Below are 20,832 nucleotides of genomic sequence, written 5' to 3' on the forward strand. Positions count from 1 at the left end.
AACTGTCATAGAACTCACCCCGCCCCCAGCTGCTGCCTAGCCCAAATCCCTGAATGCTGTCTGGAAACAAAGAGACAGACAGCAGGAACCACAGACAAAGGGGCAGGTAACTTTAGAGTCAGACCTACAGGTATCCAGGATGCCATGGGAGTGCCTGGAAGCAGAGGCTGATGCAAATTGAGTACATTCAGGGCCTGACCCCATACTGCTTCTCCACATGGACCAGAACTCCTCTGGCCTCCAGAGCAAGGGGAGAGTAGCTCCTGACAGCACACAAAATGAAACCCAAGACTCTCTGAAAGTGACCTCCAGCCTCCCAGATGCCACCCAAGGTCATCAGGTCAACATACAAGCACCTGTGTCCATCATCCACACTCGAGGATCCAACATCCAGGAACCATCAACATCCATACCTGTGACCCGAAGGGTGAGCATCCAAGAACCGCCAGCATCTGTCTTTCTTCCTCGGAGGCTCAGTGTCCAGTCTTCTTCCCCTCGAAGGCTCAGCACTCAAGAGACCCGTTCTCAGGGTTTCCAGTCCAATACACAAGAGATACAATCTGTTGCCTACAATCGCTGGCTTAGTTCCAGAGAGGGCTCTTCCCTTTACCATAATCGCCGACTTGACGTCCTAAGTTCGCATACTCTGTGCAGTGTCCAGTCAGAAATCCACAGCTTACAAACTGACAGCCGCCTCTCCTTGACCCCGCCACACGACCTCAAAAGAAAACAAACCAGGCCCAGTGTGGACGTCCCCCCATCTCTAACACACAGTCCAGAGGCCAGCATCAGGAGCTTTGAGTCCTTCGTCTGGGACTCCCAGGACTATTCGGGGGAAGTGCAACACCACTCTCTGTCCAGTCAGAGTACTATTGGCAGTTCCTTCAAATTGTCAAGCAATTTTACTACATTGGGCTCCAGCAGGTGAGTAGAGGAGGGGTGCAGAGGGGGCCGCATTCAAGTCTGGACTTGTATAACTGCATTTGAAACTGGAGGGGTAGCGGGTGTTAGAGGGTTACCTGAGCGAAACGCAAGGGATTTGGACAGATACAGGCAGATGAGATATGGCGTTTTGTTTTGTTGGAATAGGATCTCTCTAGTAGACCAAGCTGACCTTGAACTCAGATCCTCTTGTCTCTGTCTTCTGTGTGGGGTGGTTGGGTGGTGTAGATGGACTCTCCTGCTGATGCTGGTCACACGATTTGTCGCAGAACACAAAGCAAACGCTGGTCACTGGTGCCCATGGGCTGGAAACTGTTGCTCGAAGCCAAGAAGATCACCCGGTACCTTAGCCTGGTACTGACTGTGGCCGGTATGCTGATGCTCAACCTCATCGCCTTGTGGCAGCCCTGGATCCACTTCCAAGTGCCTCTGTCGCCCACAGGAAGCACCAATAGTTCCAGGACCATCCCCATTGACACCATCTTCTTCATGCGCTGCCCTGACATCTCCTGCATGAATGAATATGATAAGGATGCTTGTAAGGTTGGCCCTGTCCTCACCCCTCCCGAGATTCAGGTCTCCTCTTTGTCCCAGAGAACTTCACCTGATGCATCTAATCCCCACTTTTTAGAGTTCAGTGTTGGTTTGTGTGTGCATGTGTAAGCATGCAGGTGCAAGGGTGCCTGTGAGCATGTGCGTGAAGGCCAGAAGACCACTTCCAGGTGTCTTTTCTCAGGAACCATCTTAGTAAGGGTTTTCAATTACTGTGATAAAAGATTATGACCAAAAGCTATCCCGACCTGAGGGATGCGAACGGTGGTCCCTGATAAACCTAGGGGAGAGGAATGGAGGACACAAGAGACACGAGAAATGACGGCAAGACAGTATTTCTGATCAAACTGCCGTTTATTATATCCTCAGAAGCTGTTATATAGCAATCGGGCAAGGGGGAGGGGAGATGTGTCAGGCCTGTTGGAATTCAGGCCTGGAGACATCCCTAGCTGATAAGTAAATACTGAGCATTTGTGATTGTTGACTGCAATGTTTTCTAAAAAGTCTGGTGCCTGCAGGTCTCACTAGGCTAATGTCCTAGGTCCGGAACTTGCCTGCAAAAGTGAATATCTTACTTGTGAGCTTAAGATGGCTGTAAACAAAATACAGATCTCAAAATACATGTCTTTGCTTACGGCAAAAAGCAACTTGGAAGAGTTTACTTCACCTTCACTGAAGCAGCATTGGTTGCAGCAAAGCAACGCATTAGTTTTGATGATCCTTAATTCAATCCTGGGTAACTGCAGTTCCAGGGAATCTAACGCCCTCCTCTGGCCTCAAGGAGAGAGAGAGAGAGAGAGAGAGAGAGAGAGAGAGAGAGAGAGAGAGAGAGAGAGAGAGAGAGAGAGAGAGAGAGAGAGAGAGAGAGAGAGAGAATGTGTGCATGTCTGTCTGTCTGTCTTTCTGTCTGCTGGTTGGTCGTCTGTGTCTGCATGTGTCAATGTGAGTGTGTGTGGAGGTCAGAGGTTAATGTCAGGCACTTCCTCAATCACTCTGCACCTTAATTTTTTTTTAAGATTTATTTACTGGAGACAGGTTCTCACTGTGTAAACCAGGCTAGCCTCAAATTCACAGAGATCTGCCTTCTTCTGCTTCCCAAGAGCTGGGATTAGAGGCATGCCCCACCATGACCACCTATTTTAAATCTTTATTTATTTGTCTGTGTGTGGGAATGCGTACATTAGTGCAGGTGCTCACAGAAGCCAGAAGATGTCATCATATTCCCTGAAACTAAAGTTACAGGTGGTTGTAAGCTACCTAGTGTGAACTCAGATTCTCCAGAAGAGCAGTGAGCACACTTAACTGCTAAGCCATTTCCTCAGCACGGGCTTGATGCTCTTGATTCTCTTTTCCCAGACCTGCTGGACCTGGCCTGGGCCTGCCTTCTCATCTCTGGTGTCATGAGCTTCTGTGTCTGCATGGGTCTCATCAGCACCATATTCTTCCCCAGCACCAACATGCCCTTGATGGACTTCTCGCTCTTCATCTGCAGCCTCATGACAGGCATGTTACTACGAGGCTTCCCACGAATGCCCACCATGAAGGACAGTCACATTTACTCTATACTCAGCCCATTCCATCCTCACCTTCCCCCTCAGGCCTAGCCCTACCGCCTTACAAATTCCCAGTCACCATGTTGTGTCCAGGCCTGAAACCAGCCTCATCTCTAACACCCATCTCAAAGCCAGCAAATCTAAACGCCCAGCCCTCCTCCCTGACACCGGTTCCCTCTCCACCTCATCCTGAATCCATCTTTTCCCAAACCACACTCCTTACTATCTATCCTCAGCCTCTTCACAAATCTCAACACCCAACTTGGCTGCAAGGCCTATTACCCTCCATGACTGTCTCCAGGTCAGCCCAGCCACGTCCATTTAGTAAGTTTTACCTCACCCTGAGTCCCAACCCCTCTCTGGCTTCACCTTCTTCTCAAACCACACTCTAACCTACGAGCTGTGAATGTCCCCTGAAACCTATGCCAGGCAGTTCCAGCTCCATCACCTTCTTCCACCCCATCCAAGGACATCGTGCCCCCAGCCTCACCCAGCACTGCCTGGACTCTACCTCTACACACAGCTCCATGTGCGCTGCTGCCCGCCTTCCCAACAGCATTTCCTTCAAACTACTTCATCTCTCCCAGTCATACTTCTCTCATATCTTGAGTGGGGATACATTTTTCTTTTTCTTTTTTTAAACTGGGTCTCAAGTAGCTGAGGCTGACCTTGATTGACATATATACGCAGTCAAGTATGTCCAGTATGTCTGTGAACTCCACCTGTTCCTACCTCCCCGGTGCTGGGATAACAGACGTGTGCTGGCACACCAAGTTTATGTGGCTCTGGAGATGGAACCCAGGACTTTGTGCATGCTAGGCGAGCACTCTACCAACTGAGACACATCTCAGCCCACTGAAGATAAAATTTTCTGTCATGTGATGATGTAGTGAGTGTTCGATTAGAAAACGTTAACTCCGTTATCTTTGTCACTGCACTGAGTCCCAAGGTTGGTGTGTCTGATCTTACGAGTTGAGCAAGTGTCCCTTTCCTCCCTCACCCCTCATTACCCTTGGTCAAGGTCATATAAATAACTGAAAATCGCCTGGTAAAACCTCCAGACAAGTTTCTAGGGCCCATCTGAGGCACATGGGTTACTGACACATCTAAGTTTCCAGGCACAGGCAAACAGGTGCTCTATGTGGTCTCCTTTCCAGGTCTGAAATGCTGGCATGCAGGAGGCTGAGATGTGAGGATGGTGAGAGAGATAGAGGGTCAGAACTTGAAGCTAGCTTGTGCACCCTTCCTATAGTCACCCTCTCCCAGATGCTTCAAAACTGACATGCTGGTCAGAACATCTGTTTCCACATGTGTGTATACATGTGCCCAGACTGTAAAAGGTTGAGGGTATTTCAATTTGGTGACAACCGATGCTGTCCTCCTGTCCTTGGCAGTAACTGACCACAACTTCCAGTCATGTCACAAAACATTTTTGGAGAGGAACAGCACTGCTGAGAACAGAGAACATGCAATTCCTGTCTGCTGGTCGCTAGCAGGTGTCTGCTTTGTGGGGTAGCATGTGCTAAATCATCAATGTGTCTGTTTCTAGCTGGGCTGCCCAGAAATCCCGGCCACCTACCTGCTTCAGTCTCTCCCTTGCTGGGATGAAGGCATTACACCTCCAGTGGTCTAAATATAACTGTTGAGACTGGAAAGAGCTGGTTAAGAGCACATGGTGTTCTTGCAGAAGACCAGAGTGTTGTTCCCAGAACCCACGTGGCAGATCACAACCACCTGTAATGCCCCCTCTAGGAGGAGCTAGTGTCCTCTTCTGGTCCCTGAGGGCACTGCATCCAGTTGTGAACAACTCCCTCCCCACAAACATACCTATACTTAAAAAAGAAAATAAATCTTAAATATAATTGTTTCAATATAAGCCACAGTAGGCAGAGAACGCCTCAGTTTAAAACAAGGCATTTCAGTCAGATAACCCTTTCCTGTCCTTTAACTAAATATAGGGCACTTCTTACATTATTTTCAATAACGCAAAAAAATGCCCCAGTTCTATTAAATCTAAAAAGGTGGGGTTTTTTCTCCCTTTTCACAAAGTATCTTCATTTCCTGTCAATTCAAATTACCCAAAATGGTCGAATTCTCTCTCTGTGGCCCCAGAATCCCAACACTAAGGCGCCAGTAGTCATGAGAATCATCCCAGTCCTCAAGGTTTTTCATGGGTCAGGATATAACCGATAATCACATATCTCCACGATGGCCCTCCAAGATGTGTCAGCGGTTATGCCCACTGCACAGATCCATTAGAGGCTCAGGTCCATTAGAGGCTGCTCTAAGGGAAGGGGCAGAGGCAGAGGAGGTGTAGCTCAGTTGGTAGAGCACTTGCCTAGAGTGCACAAAGTTCATCCTGAACTGCACACACCAAGTGTGCTGACCCACGTCGGAGACAGGAAGAGGTCCTGGTCACCTTCAGCTGCACAGGGAGTTTAAAGAAACCAGCACCATAGCGAGAGAGCCACAGCCATGTGATTAAGCCCACAGGGGGCTCACATGTGGTCCTGGTCTATGCCACACAGGGATCAGCATCATTCTGGGGGTCCTGTTCTACCTGATGCAAGCCCAAAAGTTCTTACAGGAAGGCATGACCTACATGCTGGGGATCAGCTTCTACCTGGCCTGGATCGATGTCTTCTTCTTCTTCATGACTGGTCTGACTGGCGGGGGGGGGGGGGGGGGTGGCCTCAGTGGTGCAGATGAGGGGATTGTTAGGAGTGGGGCTCAGGTTGCACACAGGGCCAGGAAGGGTGGGACTTGACTTGGAGCCAGGACTGGGCATTCCTGTAGGCTTGGGGTGGGTTGGGAACAACATGAGGGTGGAGTTGATTATGGGATTAGGGATGGGGCAGGGGCTGAGGAAGGATTGTGTGGGATACAGTGACGGCTAGCCTACTGACCTGTGTCTTCTCTGCCCTCTTTCTCAGGTCTCTTCTCCTATCTGAACTACATGAACTTCTGGTCCGTCCTGGCAGTCCAGGCCATATGGTCTTAGGACAGGACACTGAGAGGATATCAATGATCTACTCTCATGGCTGCCAGCTGCCTGACAAGCTGGCCTCCATCCCTATACTCATGAGTTATGTAACTTCTCGCTCCCCTCAAACCAGAGAAATAACTTATATTTTAAAGAAAAATATTTTCTGCCCACAATATTTCATTACTTGACTTTGTATGCTGAAGTGCAACTGTCATATTTCTCTGCCCCTACCTTATCCATTGTGGGCTACTCTTAAGTAGAGGGACAGAAAAGGGACTCGGGTAAACTGTCAAAGGCCAGCAAAAAGACTGAGGTGAGGGTCCTTGGCACACACACAGTGCTTTTTTGTTTGTTTTTTCAAGACAGGGTTTCTCTGTGTATTGCTGGTTGTCCTGGAACTCACTCTATAGACCAGTCTGGCCTAGAACTTGCAGAGATCTGCCTATCTCTTCCTCCCGAGTGCTGGGATTAAAGGTGTGTGCCACCGCCAGATCTCAGGCCAGCCTGGTCTACAGAGCAAGTTCCAGGGCAGGCTCCAAAGCTACAGAAAAACCCTGTCTGGTGTGGGGGGCGGGGAGGTGTGCGCCGCCACATGGTGCTTAATGTTTAAATGTTTAACTTCAACCTTTAGTTCTTTTGATTTCTGTTGTGGCTTTGATTTTGAGACAGGATCTTACTATGCTGATCAGGCTGGCCTGGAACTCAGAGATGGGCCTGCCTCTGCCTCCTGAACGCTAGGATTAAAGGCTCACTGCTGCATAGCTCCAACTTGTAGTTTTATAATTAATAACTCACCTTTTCCGAGAAAACCCTATTCAAGTCCTCAGCTCACATCCCATCCCCTCCTGCAGTTTCTCCCCTACCCTACTCTTCCTCCCAAGCCCTCAACACAAGCTGCTCAGGGGAGGGCTTGGGAGGGAGGTGTGGAGCCAACAGTCATCTGCTGAACAGGGAAGGGTTGACCTACCTCCTGCACAGGAGAACGAGGCTCCCCTTTTCTTATTCTCATAGGTCTCGACGCCATCGCTTACTAGCTCTGACTCACAGCAAGGCTGACTTGGGACTCAGTTTCCTTGTATGTAGAGTAGAGGCAATGGTCTACCACATAGGTCCAACATTCGGACATCAACACAGGATATTATCTACAAAGTTCACATCCAAGAACTGCACAATCAAAGGGTTGGAGAGATGGCTTAGTAGTTAAGTGTTTGCTTGCTTTCCCAGCATCCATGTTGGGTGGCTCACAACAGCCTGTAACTCCAGTTCTAGGGGGAATCTGTTGCCCTCTTTTGGCCTCTGCAGGTACTGAACTCACATATACACATATATCCCCCCAACATATGGACACACATACACAAAAATAAAAATATATTTTAAAAAAGAACAGCACAATTGAGTTATCAAAAAGTCACAAAGAGCTGGACAGATGACTAAGCTGTGAAGAGCACTCGCTTTTGCAGAGGACCAGGACTTGATTCCCAAAACTCACGTGGCAAGGCTCTTCTGACCTCTAAGGCACTAGGCACACTTGTGGTACACAGACACACATATAAATCTAAAATAAATACATTTTAGTTTCAAAACAGTGTAGACACTTCCTCATGTATTCCAGGCTGGTTTGAATTCAGAACCTAAGTTCTGAATCTTGGGCTGGCATTACAGGTGGGCACAATCATGCCTGGTTTACATACTGCTGGGATAGAAATCAACACTTCTTAAAAAGTGAGCGGGCACTCTACCAACTGGGTCACATCCCCAGCAAAGGTGCCCATTTTTAAATAAAGACAAGCTGCAACTACATACCTTACACTGGATCTACAAAAGTGATCAAATAAACACAATCCAATCCTGTACAGAGGAATGCAAAATATGTGCCCACAAGGAAACAGATGAGAGGTGAGGGGATCCACGCTATGAGGAAAAAGAAAGGTCTTATTTTTCTGTTGCTATGATAAAACACCCTAATTAAAGCAATGTTAAGGGAAAGGGTTCACAGTTAAAGTACAGTCCGTCGCATGGTATAGGGGTGGGCCAAAGAGGCAGGCAGGAGCTTGAGGAGGCAGCTGGTCAGGAAGCAGAGGGATGCGAACACTAGTACACAGCTCTCTCCATTTATACAGCCCATGGTCCCCCATTATGGGTGGGCCTTCCCATCAATTAACCTAATCAAGATAATCCACGCACAGGCAGATTACCTGGGGTTGAGGCAATCTGAGAATTCTTTGCTAAGACAGCAGATGAGCAAAGGTGATTGGGGAAGGAATGCAATGAGTCTTTCTCTGTCCCACCATTCAGCTCCCAAATAATGACAAAGAAACATTATTAATTATAAAAGCTTGGCCTGTCCTGCCACTTGGCATTACCTCTCTCACATTTTGCACCTCCCAGGACTCTGCCTTTCTTCTTCCTGGAGTCCTGTCTCTGGAAGTCCTGCCTAACCTCTTCCTATTGGCCATTGGCTAGTTATTGGCCATTCAGCTCTTTATTAAACCAATCAGAAGACGCCTTGGCAAAGACACATCTTCACAGTGTAAACAAATATTCTGTAACAGGGAAGTCATGTAGATTGGAGCAGCTTGAAATGCAGAGAGAATGGCACATGCCAAGGGTCCTGTGGCAGTTCCACAGAGATCAGGAAGACCACAGTGAGGGGAAAGGTAAGGCACAGAGAGACACTCCTTGTTGAGAACATTGCCTTTCCTCTGCTGTGATCCAGCAGTCATACCTAAGAGAAGAATCAAGTCCTTTTCATTTACTTCAGACTTCTAGGTTCCAGGACTAATCTCCTCTATGGAAGAAAGAAAAAGCCCTAATGAGCAGGGGCCAGCTGAACAAAGGACATTCAGGTCTCATGAAGCTATGACTTAAAGAACATAACAGCTCCAAAGGCACTGAAAATGAAAGACTATTTGGAGAGCAAAATGAAGAAGAAAAGGAGAAAGAAAAAACATTGCCCAATGTGTATGTTCATAGAGTAAAAAAAAGAAAAGAAAAATCCATGCCCAAGTGTACTGTGTGAACTTGTATGAGGTAGACTTTGTAAAAAAAAAAAAATATTCTATTATTTTGTGGTTGAGACACTCCTGCCCAACCAATAATTGAGAACCCTGACCCTTCTCTCTAGGGCCAAGTGTCCCCCTCCTGCCCCGCCCCTAGCTTCTCCCGCAGACCCAGGAGTCGGTATCTCAGTCTCAGTGAGATCCCAGGGTCTAGGCCCCAGCTCTCCTCCCTCAGACCCAGCAGCCCAGTCCCAGCCACCCTGTTTCAGGCACAGAGAACGCCCGCCACTCCGCCCCAGCGTCCCAGTTCCCCGCCCATCACAGAGCACAGGCGCCTCTAACTGCACCACGCCCGTGCTTCCCTACAAATCCGTCAGTCTGTGCCTGGGCCCGCCTCCCGCGCTGCGGCGGCGACCACTGCTGGGCGGGCCCTTCCCCCCGCCCCCCAGCCGCGCTGGCAAGCCCGTGGCTTCCGCGCCTGGCCCCGCCTGCCCCTAGGGGGCCTTTCTCGTCCCGCCCCTCCTTGGGGGCTGCCTCAGAACTGCCTGTCGAGAGTGACAGAAGAGCTGTCCAGATAAGTCTCCAACAAATCTTATCTCCTAATCAGTCATGCTCCAGCGGCCACGGACGCGCGGCCTTTCTTCCACCAGCAAAGCGCGGTCCCAGCAAAGACTCCATTGAAGGCTCCCTCGGGGCGGAGCCTGGGACGCTAGGGGCGGGGCCTTGCGGGCGCGGTGGGCGGGACTGACAGGCGGCGCGCGCTATAAAGTGGGACTCGCGGCCCCGGCGCGCGCTTGCGGAGAGCGCGTGGGACGTGACCTCTGTCTCGGTGAGTCTTCTCGAGGTTGGCCTCGGCGCCACGCGGTGCGCGGTGCAGCTTTGCGCGCTGGGAAGCGCGTGGCCTGAGGTCTCCGTGGCCCGGTCGTGGGCGTGCCTGTCGCTTGGACGGGCTCAAGGGTGCTGCTTGGGGCCGCGGGGGCGCTCGGGTTGGGGCCAGGGTGTTGGGATGCGGACACTTTCCGGGACGGTGCCTTCCGCCAGGTGCGTGGAGCTGGGGCTGCCGGGGCCGGCCTTCCTTTGTCTGCGCCTTAGCCGGGCTACGCCATTTCTGCTGCTCACGTCGCGGGTCTTGTCCGCCATCTTACCCGTTTTAGGTGACAGGGAGGGGGTGTGTGTGACATAGAATTTTCCTCCCAATGACAGCCCCGTGCTACCTGCAGGTTCTCTCCGTGGGAAATCTCTACCACTGCCCCTCCCCCGTGAGGGATTTTGACATTTTTGTGCAACATAGAACACGTAAGGGCTGGAGGAGGATGGGGTGTAGGGGCGGATACAAGATACGGAGTTACCAAGGCGGAAGTGAGTGCACGTGGAGGCCTGGATTGCTTCGGAGCAGCAGGTAGGAGTAGACAGGAGAAAGGAAGTCAGGCCTTTTTTTCACCTGCAAGAATACTAATACTGTGTTGGTCCTGATGGTGCAAGCATGTCATCCCAGCTACTCGAATTTCGAAAGTAAATGATATATTTCACCCAAAATATTTTAACCACACGTTCCCCTCTAAAACAGCCTTTTTCTGCCTGCTGGTCAGTGCCATTATCACACTTTAATCACTCTTTCCTCCTGGGATCCTGCTGTTCTCTTTGTTCATTTCGACGGCATTTGCCACGTGCCTTTCTTGGGGTTGTTCAAATCTGGCTGAGTAAAGTCCTTGTTTATATCATTTATATCTTTATTTTTTATTTTTTTATATTTATTTTTTATTATGTATACAATATTCTGTCTGCGTGTATGCCTGCGGGCCAGAAGAGGGCACCATACCCCATTACAGATGGTTGTGAGCCACCATGTGGTTGCTGGGAATTGAACTCAGAACCTTTGGAAGAGCAGGCAATGCTCTTAACCTCTGAGCCATCTCTCCAGCCCCTCATTTATATCTTTAAAGTGTTCTGTTTTGGTTTTGTGTGTGTGTGTGGTTGGGTTTTTTGTTTGTTTGTTTGTTTGTTTGTTTGTTTTCATTTCTCCTACCAGGTACTTTGGAGGGATTTGTGTCTTTACAGGTTTTGGTTTTCACTGTTACTAGCAGATACAGTCAAGACAAAGGAGTCCTCTTCATGCTGTGGGTCCATAGGGAATCTATGGACCTCTGTCACTGGGGAAGTTGGAGCAACTAGTGGATTTTGTGTTTATAGCTTGGCCACCATCCCAGAAGGCAAGTAGCCTTGACATTACAGAAGGTCTGAGGCTCCCATGATGTTTAGCACTGGGCTCCGAACATCCTTGAGGACACAGTGCCCCTCCAGGATCTTTGACACCTGGAGGGTCTGAGGGGCTCTGGTTTTGATGTTCTACACCTGTGCCCTGTCCCAGCACATACCCTCACCAAGTCCTTTCTGTATTACAGGTGTATCTTGAAGCCAAGTAACCATCCACCATCATCTCGTGGTGAGAACCTTCACTTTTTGATCTGTCTACACATAAAAGAGTATATCTTTTCTCTTAGGTGACTTTCCATAATTATGGGGATGTTACATATCAAAACTCTCAGTAAAGATCCCAGCCCCGCTGTTCATAACTCCATACTGGTCTACCGGTCAGTGAGCCATCTCACGTAAATTTGGGTGTTTTAGATGGAGCCGACACATCAAGGGCAGGTGGCAGTATTTCCTCCTTCTAGGAGTGAGGGCTGGGTAAGGTGCAGAAAGGACCCAATTTTCAAACTCAGTAGAGGGAACAAAATGCCTGTCCGCATTGTCGTCTGCCCTCTGGATTTTGGACTGAATACAGTGTACTTTTGAGCATCCTTTAAGTCCTAGCAAATCATGTGTATATAAAGAAGATTATACTTTTTAGAAAAAGAACCTTGAATTTGCATAGGAGTCATTATTAAAATAATAATCAGAAGACAGAAATGTGTGTTAATCTGAAAAAGAACAAGTTCTCAGCTGTAGGAGAATTTCTTGTTTCATGTTCCACTAAGTCAGAATGGAGCCAACAAGACAGAAATGTGCCATTGTCCACCCCACAACCATGTGGGGCTTAGAAGCATCTGAAATAGAAGTTGCTGGGACTAAATTTTTCATTCTTGATTATGTGGCTACATCTTTGGACGGCTCATTTCTACACAAAATTTAGACACGGTCTAAAACTGTGAGTGCTTGAGGCACGGCAGAGCAGGATGGCCACGGGTTCTCAGCCAGCCTGGGCTGTTGGATAGGGGAGAAGGCCACAGTATTTGAGGAAACCGAGTTCCCCAAATCCCACCAGGGTCCTAGCAATACGCAGGTGGCATTTCTCCTCCACAGAATACTCTGGCAGCACAGTCATTGCTTCCCCAAGTTGCAGTATGGAACAGTGATACTGGCCTCAAGATCAGGCAGGTTGAGGAGTTGGTGTGGGGGAAGTGAGCCTACAGGAAAGACAGGAGCCATTGAGACACACGTTCACCACATCCTGGGAAATTCAGACAGGCCTGAAATTGAGCCATGAGACCAGGACCAGCCTGTCTCCTTTGTCCCACATTCCCAAGGACAAAGTGTCAGTCTTTTTCCAGTAGAGCAGCTGGAAGGCACCGAATAGGGTCAGGGTGGACAGTGAGGGATACTTGTAGCACCTGCTTATAATCTCAACGTTCCAGGTGGCTGGGGCAGGAGGATCCTGAGTTCAAATCTAGTCTGGGTTACACATAAAAATAATTAAGATGGACTATGGTAGCATGCGTCAGTAACCCTCTGCTTTGTGGGGGTAGAGGCTACTATGTCCTCCTTGGGACATCAAGTGGCCTTCAGACCTCAGAGAGAGAGTGTTCATATTACCAGAACCCCTGTGATGTCCAGCACTGGGCTCTGACTACCCTGAAGACATGGTGGCCCTCAGGGACCTTTGACACCCAGGGGTCTGAAGGGTCCTGGCTACAAAGGGAGTAGATGGGGAAGTTGTACTTTCATGCTTCTCACCAGCCTCTTTCCCCTCTTCATCCTGCTAGCAGACGGGTAGTTCCTCCAGACAGCCAGGCTTCCCTACAGGTAAGCAGAAGGGTTGTCTGAGGTGGGGTAAAGGTCTTAGGACAGCAGGTACCGACAGCTCAGGTCAGACTCTGCTCGTGCTTCCTTAGCACTGGAGACACTGTGTTGTAAGAAATAAATGCTGTTGGTGTCTGTGGTCGGGAACCCCTGTGATGTCCAGCACTGGGCTCTGATCACCCTGAGGACACGGAGCTCCCCAGGACCTTTGACACCTGTGGGTCTGAGGGGTCCCTGACTCCAAGGAGGAGTGAATGGGGAGTATCATGGTCTTCCTGCACCTTACCAACTTCTTTCCCCTCTCCCTGCTTACAGGTGGTTCCTGCAGACAGCCTGCTTCCCCAGGTAAGAACAGCAGGGCTGTCTGGAATAGGGGTAGGAGACTTAATGCTAATCACATGAGCTCCATTCAGACAATAGGAATGGGTAAAGAAGTAGGACCAGGTTGCTATGAGGCATCCTGCCATACTGCTCTTGGTAACCCCCATGATGTACAGCACTGGGCTCTGACCACCCTGATGACATGTTGCTAGCCTCCGGGACCTTTGACATCTGGGGGTCTGAGGGGTTTCTGTTTTAGGGGGATGCTAGGTGGGAACGTGACCTTTGTCACCACTACCATGCCCTGTGTCTTTTTGCAGCTCTGCAGCAACATTGCTTCTAGCCCCTTGCTGTCCTAGCCTTGAGGCTGTAGGGCCATGGCGGAGAGAGTGCTCGTACCCACCCAGATAGGTCGGGGGGACCGCTACTACACGTACACGGAGCTGTTGGCTATCTCACGGCGTTTCAAGCAAAACCCCAATGAGCTCATGGTAACCTGGATCCTGCGGGTGTATGACCAGGGAGGCCCTGCCCTGTCCCTGAATTCCGGGGAGCTGGGATTGCTGGGTGACCTCACGCATGATGCCATCTTTAACTACCGCTGCAAGGCCCTGCGAGGGAGCGGCTGCCAGACACTGCTGAGCTGGCTGCTGCAGGCCTGGCGCCAGCGCTGGGAATCCTCCCTGCATTTTGAGGCCACTGAGCTGCCCTTTAGGCCTTGGACCACCATGGAGGAAGGCATCCAGCTGGTGCGTGAGCTGGGTATGATTGAGTGGATCTACCTTGACCCAGAGGGGCCTGTGGACTTGGCCCCAGAGGATGTGGCCTTCACTCAGGGCCTGCAGCGGCGCCTGCTCACTGCAGCACCCTCTGAGCTGCGGCTCTCACTGGTCAGTCTGCTGGTGCGTGGCATGACAGTGCTAGAAGCTGTGATGGAGATCCAGACCATTGCTGACGTGGGCCTGCTTTGGCGCCAGAGCCAGCCAGGCCGCACCAAGCTCATGCTGGGGCCCAACCCAACTCGAAAGGACCTCTTAAGCTGGCTGCTCAGCCACGGCGTGCCCCGGGAGCAAGTGGACAGGCAGCCTACCAAGGTACTCCTGGAACTGTACATCAAAGAAGCCAAGCGCAGTCGTGGCCACCCCAACTATGGGCTGGCTGAGGAACAGCCCCCACCACCTCCCTACTCCGACCAGGCCTGTGGGGAAGAGCCACCTGTGAGGCACGACTAGACCTGGACTGGCTTCAGGAGCACACTTGTACCCTAGGGTTGAAGGTGGGAAGGTTAATTTCACAGAGGCAGCTTGCAACCTAGGCCACTAGGAAAGAAAGCCTGGCACACACCTTCCCCACGTCTGTCCCTCCAGCACTTAGTGCCAAGTTCAGTGGTCCCCAAAGAAGGGTGTGCGTGTCCCCAGCCACACAGTCCATGTGGGAAGTGGCCATTTGCTGTGAATCTAGGGTGCTTATGGCCCTGAAGTTAAACCCCTTGGGTTGGAGCATAATGTCATGCTGAGGTGGGTGGCCACTTCAGGGTCCCCACCCCTCTGCCTCCACATGAGCCCCAAAGCACTACATACAGGCCATCTTGAATTTTTTACTTTTTCAATGCAACACTTACATAATATTTTAGGTAGAGGCCACACTTCATGGACTTTACTGGGTGTTTGACACTTTAGGGCCAGTCTCCCTATTTTAAAGGCTTAACATTGTAAACTTTTCTAATGCAGCATTTTTACTTTATATTTTATTTTGAGCTTATGTGACACTTTGGTTTTGGGGAGAGGAGAGCCCCCTTTTGTAAAGACTTTGCTTTGGGGACCCTGTCCCCGTTTTCTTTTAGCCATGCTTTTCCCTTTTGAAGCACCTTCCAGCTGGGTCTGGTGTCCCTGGCTGCACACGTGGCCCCTGGCCAATGTAGGTCTGGATTTAGTGGAGGGGCGAGGTAGGCAGCCCTGGAGCTTCTGCCTTCGTGAGTTCCTATTAAATGGCTGGTTCATGGCCCTCTGTGGGGTGTGCTGTTTGACTTGGTCCCGGCGCGGGTAGGATCGGGTTGACGACCTGGGTCCAGGGCAGGTGAGGCACAGGCTTGCTTGCCCACCTCTGGCCTGTTTCCAGAGGATGCTCCAGCGGTCTGCTGAGGAAAGGTGGGCTGGTGGGGGCCAGTCACAGCCTCCGGCTGGCCTTAGCCCTCCCTACCCTGTAGCCTGCGTCTGATTTGAGTTTATGTTGGTTCTTGTGAACCAGACCCTCTAGCTCAGGCTGTCCTGGGTTTCCAGGGTATGCTCCTTAGCTTCCTCAGGACCTTGGGTCTTGTACCTCCCCCAGATAGAAACCTGGCCTCAAGATGAGGAACACCCTTTGACTTTCCCCATGTCAGTTGTGGCAGTGCATATACAAGACAATGGGTGTGGGGTTCCAGGTGATGCCAATGGCGTGGTTGCTAGGGAGTGGGGTATAGGATCATCAACAGGTCCTTGAGGAACTTAGCCACTTCAGGGAGAGCTTAGGATAGTGATGGGTGAGGCTTTCAGACGATACTGGTTACCTTAGCCAATACCCTGGGAAACCCCTATCTCCATCTGATTCATAATTGGGGTACTAGGTGACCCTGAGACAGCCCCATCTGTTCTGCCACCAGCAGTAGTTGCTGGGAGTAGAGGTGCTTAAGGACATTCCAGTCCTGTGTGTTCTCAGGCTGTAGGCTCTCACCTGCACCCATGCTTATTGCCTGCCACCTGTATGTATAAACCCCTGACTGCAGAGAGATGAGGGTCCTAGTCTGCACAGGGCCTGGGGCCCACCCAGCCTTCATCCCCACACGCGCGAGCACAGTAAGTGACAAGTCAGAGAAGCAGGTGAGCACACGTGTTGGGATCCAGTGTCAGCTGAAGGGGTGCTTTTGTGTCTATCCATTCCCCCCTCATACAGCCCCTCCCAGGGCCCTCAGGCAGCTGGGCCTCCAGGCCAGCAGGCCCAGGCCCAGGCTCAGCACAGCCAACACAGCCACAGCTCCAGCCAGCAGGGGCACCGTGGCTGCAGGAAGAACATGGGGGTTGTGAATCCCAGGCCTTGGGAATTCCCCACTCCCACCCCTGTGCAGAGGGCTGTCACCTGGGGGGCTGGTAGGCTCATAGGAACCATGGCAGGGGGCCCCGTGAGCTGGAGGCCTGGCCGGAGCAGTCAGTTGCTGGAAGCGCCCAAGTGGACAGGGGGCTGGGCACCCAGGGACCCTGAGCGGCAGGGGCGGGCGGGAAGTGTCATTTCGGTAGATGAGAGAGACAGTGACATTCCTGGGGGTGGAGAGGTCAGTAGCATCCGTTCTCCCCGAGCGTCCATCCCACCCCACGCCAAGCCGTCACCCATCCTCACTCTCCATCCTCCTCCTCAGGGTCTCTGGAGCTCCCCCGGAATTCAAAGGCCATGCAGGCAGCATAAGGTGGGGTGTTCCCATCGTAGAGGCCTAAGGCCCCCTGGAGGGCCAGCAGGGTGCTGTCGTGCTGCAGATAATTCCATTGAGGGGGATGAATTAGGACCTCAGAAATAATTCCAGAGTACTCCTGTCCACACACCATGGGCTTTCTGTAATGACTGTCCAGACATGCAGATGTGCCTGGGCAGTGCTATTCAACAGTCTTGTTCCTCTGACCCCCTCCCCCACCCTTACTGTTCCTAGTGATGCAGTCCCCTAAGACTACAGGTGATAAAGGTCACCCGAGGCAGTGGGCTTAGACTACATGGTCTTACCACCACCACCCCTGCCACCCATGTAGCCGCAATGCCTGTCCTTCCCAAGAACTCACAGCTGAGTACATGACCATCTTGAGGGGCAACCCCAGGCGCTGGGCCCGGGAGAAATTGCTGAGGATGGCATCCAGCAGAATCCCTGATGGACAGGAGCAGAATGCTTATATGCCCCCCCTCCCCACCTGAAGACCAGGTCCCCCAGCCCCATAGGCCCCACACCTCACCCCCTGTCAGCTGGGCCTTTTCAGCTGCCCTGGGTGGGCCCACATGTGCCCTAATATCCAGAGCTGAAATCTGTGACAAAGTCCTCAGGACATCTGGGGAGGCCCAGGATGGAAGGGTGAGGCCATGGGCACGCTGGGGAGAGAAGGAGAGAGGACCTGGAGAGGGAGTCCCCAGTCATACACACCCCCATTTGTTTTGTATGTGCTTGTGTGCAATGCATGTGTGTGCCCACATGTGCATATGTGTGTGTGTGTATAGGTTAGAGGTTACCTGCAGATGTTTCTCAGGACTGGTCAACCTAATTTGAGGGTCTCACTGGCCTGGAACTCAACAAGTAGGCCAGGCTGACTAGCCACTGAGCCCCAGGGATCCTCCTGTCAAGGCCTCAGTACCAGGATTTAGGTGTGAGCTGCTGCATCCAGGTTTCTCGTGTAGGTGCGGGCAGTCCAAACTCAAGCGCTTTCCTGACAGCCAGTCCTGTAGACCCTGACCCTCATTCAAACCCCTCAAAGGCCAGCTCACCACAGTGTGGGCCAGAGCAGGTACCAGAGCAGAGACCTTACCAAGAGATGCCTTGGAATCTGACATTTGGGATTCCAGATGGACCCAATAAAACGGTACCAGGAAAGGGGGTGTATTATACTATGCCACCAACCTACCAGCCTGTCACCATGCAGAAGGAGAAGCCAGGGTACACAGGCTAAGTCACTTGTCATAATGAGCAACTAGGCTGGGAGAGGAAGAGGACTCACCTGACAGATCAGTGTGTCCAGAACTTTCCACGCCCTGCGGAGTGGTTCTCCAACCAGTGACAACCCAGTGAAGTTGCCCAGGCGGGTCAGGAAGTCCTGGATGGAGATGCAGAGTTGGGTGAGCCCTGACCAATCCTTGCTTGACACCCAAGCCCACTGCAACACTCACCGTCCAGCCCTCCAGGGCCTCCTGGTAGTCAGCTGCCTCTGTGGACTCCCGCAGCAGCTCATGGTATCGAGGACAGCTGCGCATGGGAAACCTCAGCAACTGGGGGAGACTGAGGCTCAGAGGAGACGGCGGCAGTCTGGGGTCTCACAGTTGGCCATGCCTCTCCCAGCTTCCCCTTTATCCAGCTAAGCTGGCCAGGGGCGGCAGCTTACCCCTCTGGACCCACCAGGGGCAGTTTTACTAATAGCTGTTCTGGGCTGGGAAGCCCAAAAGTGGGTCCAGCTCAGTGTTGTCTTGCTTTCATCCCTTTTTGTATATGTGTGGTGCTGGTTATGGAACCCAGGACCTTGGACAAGCCAGGCAATCCCTCTACCTCTCAACCACAGCCTCCACTCCTCACTGGGAGGTTCTACATGGGTGCTTTACCACTGAGCCGCACCCCCAGTCCCTCCTCATTGGGGATCCTGCCACTGACCCACATCCCAAGTCCTCTTGTTAAACTTTTCATTTTGACAAAGTGTCTAAGGTTCCCAGAATGACCTTGACCTCAAGATCCTTCTGTTTCTCCCATCAGATCCAGCCCCCCTGACCTTGTCCTCAGACACGGGCACTGTGTGCACTGGAATGGGCTTCCAGTCAGCCTCGGGACTTCCAGGGGCAGCCTCGGGGAACAGCCCGGCCAGGTTGGCCTGTGCACTCTCCAGTGTCCGGTCGAAGTCTGTGCTGCGGATGTACACCTGGGGTGGATCAGGGCAGTAGAAAGGTGCAGGCCGAGGGTCAGCAGTGTCCCAAATCGAAAGCTTCAAATTCGGTTTGATGTAGGTTAGGTTAAAGGTCAGGCATTGAGGGTCAAAACTCAAGTGTCTGGCCCTAAACTTTGGAAGTTGGGATCACGGGTCAGAGATGGGTGATGTGTTAGACTGGATGGGTCTACCGAGGTGTGGAGAGTTAAGGAAGATCAGACGGGAGGGGGGGGCTTGGAAGTGAAAGGTCAAGATGCTGACGGTGGGAACTGAATAACACCCCTCAGAGGAGTCAGAGTCAGGCCAGGAGGACTCGGGAGACAAAAGGAAGGAAGGTCAGATGTGATGAGGGCAGAGGTCAAAGGCTGGAGGTTGGAACTGGGGGCGTTGCTCAGTGATGGAGGACTTGCCAGGTATAGTTTGGTTGGAAACATTACCACAGGCCCTAACATCCTTATCGGATAAAAAGTCTGGAATGTTGGGTGGAAAGTTCCATTTCAAGCCCCTTTCCCTGGGAGTTGCCTCAGTCCAGGCTCCGACTCCAAGAAAGCCTGCCAAACGGTGACCGGTCCCCAGGGAGGGTCAAGACCACTCCCATAGGCTATTTAAACTGCCCCCCCCCCCAGAGGACGAACACATGGTCTCCCAGGTTCTCCGTCCCCTACTCCGTGTTTTCCCAGAGGGCCCCCCGGGAGGAACTGGCATCCATTAAACCTGGGCTGCTTCTAATTCGGTTTGATTTGGTCTGATTTGGATTATGCATTGGCAGAGAGGCTTGTCAGGCCAGAAAAAAAAAAAAACTTAACCAGTATATGTAGGCCTAGGACCCTCCCAAGAAACCCCACCTCCTAAGAAACATCAGGAAGGCAAAACAAGGATCAAAGACTGAATCAGGTTCAAAGGTCAGAAGGTCAGGATGGAATAGTTGGGAATCAAAACAAAGGCTGAGGTCGGGTCAGTGGTCACACTGTTTGAGGTCAGAGGTTAGTGTGGATTCCTTACTGACTCAAAAGCCCATGGGTGTGCAAGTCAGATTGATAGAAACCAAAAACAAGAGGTGAAGGCCAAAGGGGGCTTTGGGGTTAAAGGTCAGCAAAGTACCTCTTCACGCCGGAACTCTGGGCTCAGGAAGGCCTTGTACCGCCTCCTCAGGAATCGGCCAAGCTCCAGCTGCTGGCGGATCCCCTCCTGGGAACAGATGCAAGTCTCAGCAGACCGTCATCACCTATTTCCCAACCCTCTTCCTCACCCTCTCTCCCTCCTCACCTTGGTCAGCTGGCCCAGGCCTCGAGGCCACAAGGTGGAAGCAGCTTCCTTGTGTGGGTCTGTGGGGTAGGAGGCCAGTGGGGCCCGGTCGCCATGACGGAACACCTGGAGATGTTGGAGAACCAGGTCAGGGTTGGTCTGGGAGGTAGAGAGTGAGTCAGGTGGGGTGGGAGGCTGCGCACCAGAGCCACAAACAGCAGGGGCCCCTCCAGCAGGGTCTGGGGTGGTAGCAGCAGCAGCAGCAGCAGCAGTAAGGGTCCAGCAGTGTGGCACTGAGACCCAGGCTCGGCCATTTCCACAGAGAGCAGACGCTGAGCTCAGCCTCCGTCTGTGCTGTGGCCTCACCTGCTCATTAGCCTCAGACTCAGCCCCCTGCCAGCAGTGCAGGCCCCAGCATGCTCCCCAGCACTGCTCCAGGCTGGGGAGTCCTGGGATTAACCTGGTTCATCTTCACAGACCCCCCAGGAGGTATCCATACGACCACCAGCATCCCTGCTGTGCTGATGGGTAAACTGAGGCACAGCCTGAGGAACCATCTAGGAAGTGGCAAGGCTGAG

At 51.8% G+C, this 20,832-nt stretch overlaps 3 protein-coding genes and 4 non-coding genes across 12 annotated transcripts; 6 read left to right on the forward strand and 1 right to left on the reverse strand.

Moving 5' to 3' along the window:
• Positions 1-217: 217 nt before the first annotated feature.
• Positions 218-6,048, forward strand: LOC119802454. 2 transcript variants are annotated; one of them, XM_038313381.1, is made up of 5 exons: positions 218-924; positions 1,212-1,480; positions 2,851-2,997; positions 5,576-5,707; positions 5,981-6,048. In XM_038313381.1, the coding sequence occupies exons 1-5, from the start codon at positions 218-220 to the stop codon at positions 6,046-6,048; spliced, it is 1,323 nt and encodes a 440-aa protein (XP_038169309.1). The 2 variants fall into 2 exon arrangements, with proteins under 2 accessions (XP_038169309.1, XP_038169310.1); XM_038313382.1 differs by lacking the exon at positions 5,576-5,707.
• Positions 6,049-9,730: 3,682 nt separating this feature from the next.
• Positions 9,731-15,380, forward strand: LOC119802628 (Friend virus susceptibility protein 1). 5 transcript variants are annotated; one of them, XM_038313667.2, is made up of 6 exons: positions 9,731-9,861; positions 10,253-10,431; positions 11,435-11,475; positions 13,016-13,055; positions 13,368-13,397; positions 13,694-15,380. In XM_038313667.2, the coding sequence occupies exon 6, from the start codon at positions 13,751-13,753 to the stop codon at positions 14,603-14,605; it is 855 nt and encodes a 284-aa protein (XP_038169595.1). In that variant the 5' UTR covers positions 9,731-9,861; positions 10,253-10,431; positions 11,435-11,475; positions 13,016-13,055; positions 13,368-13,397; positions 13,694-13,750; the 3' UTR covers positions 14,606-15,380. The 5 variants fall into 5 exon arrangements, with proteins under 5 accessions (XP_038169595.1, XP_038169594.1, XP_038169597.1 ...); XM_038313666.2 differs by having other exon boundaries at positions 13,019-13,055; XM_038313670.2 differs by having other exon boundaries at positions 9,840-9,861; positions 10,236-10,431; positions 13,019-13,055.
• Positions 11,273-11,365, forward strand: LOC119803143. The gene has a single exon (XR_005283556.1). It is a non-coding gene; the product is annotated as a small nucleolar RNA SNORD88 (small nucleolar RNA).
• Positions 12,848-12,938, forward strand: LOC119803141. Its single transcript, XR_005283555.1, has one exon. It is a non-coding gene; the product is annotated as a small nucleolar RNA SNORD88 (small nucleolar RNA).
• Positions 13,197-13,286, forward strand: LOC119803140. The gene has a single exon (XR_005283554.1). It is a non-coding gene; the product is annotated as a small nucleolar RNA SNORD88 (small nucleolar RNA).
• LOC119803144 lies at positions 13,531-13,623 on the forward strand. Its single transcript, XR_005283557.1, has one exon. It is a non-coding gene; the product is annotated as a small nucleolar RNA SNORD88 (small nucleolar RNA).
• A 916-nt stretch (positions 15,381-16,296) lies between the features above and the next one.
• On the reverse strand, positions 16,297-20,568 carry Acp4 (acid phosphatase 4). Its single transcript, XM_038313356.1, has 11 exons — positions 20,458-20,568; positions 20,276-20,380; positions 20,111-20,197; positions 18,857-19,003; positions 18,267-18,365; positions 18,098-18,193; positions 17,345-17,477; positions 17,177-17,259; positions 16,746-16,873; positions 16,488-16,666; positions 16,297-16,409 (listed from the first exon to the last, which is right to left on the reverse strand). Exons 1-11 carry the CDS (start codon positions 20,566-20,568, stop codon positions 16,297-16,299), a joined length of 1,281 nt encoding a protein of 426 aa, XP_038169284.1.
• Positions 20,569-20,832: the final 264 nt, after the last annotated feature.

Source organism: Arvicola amphibius, chromosome 12 (assembly GCF_903992535.2).
Source record: "Arvicola amphibius chromosome 12, mArvAmp1.2, whole genome shotgun sequence".
NCBI classification, from domain to species: Eukaryota; Metazoa; Chordata; class Mammalia; order Rodentia; family Cricetidae; genus Arvicola; species Arvicola amphibius.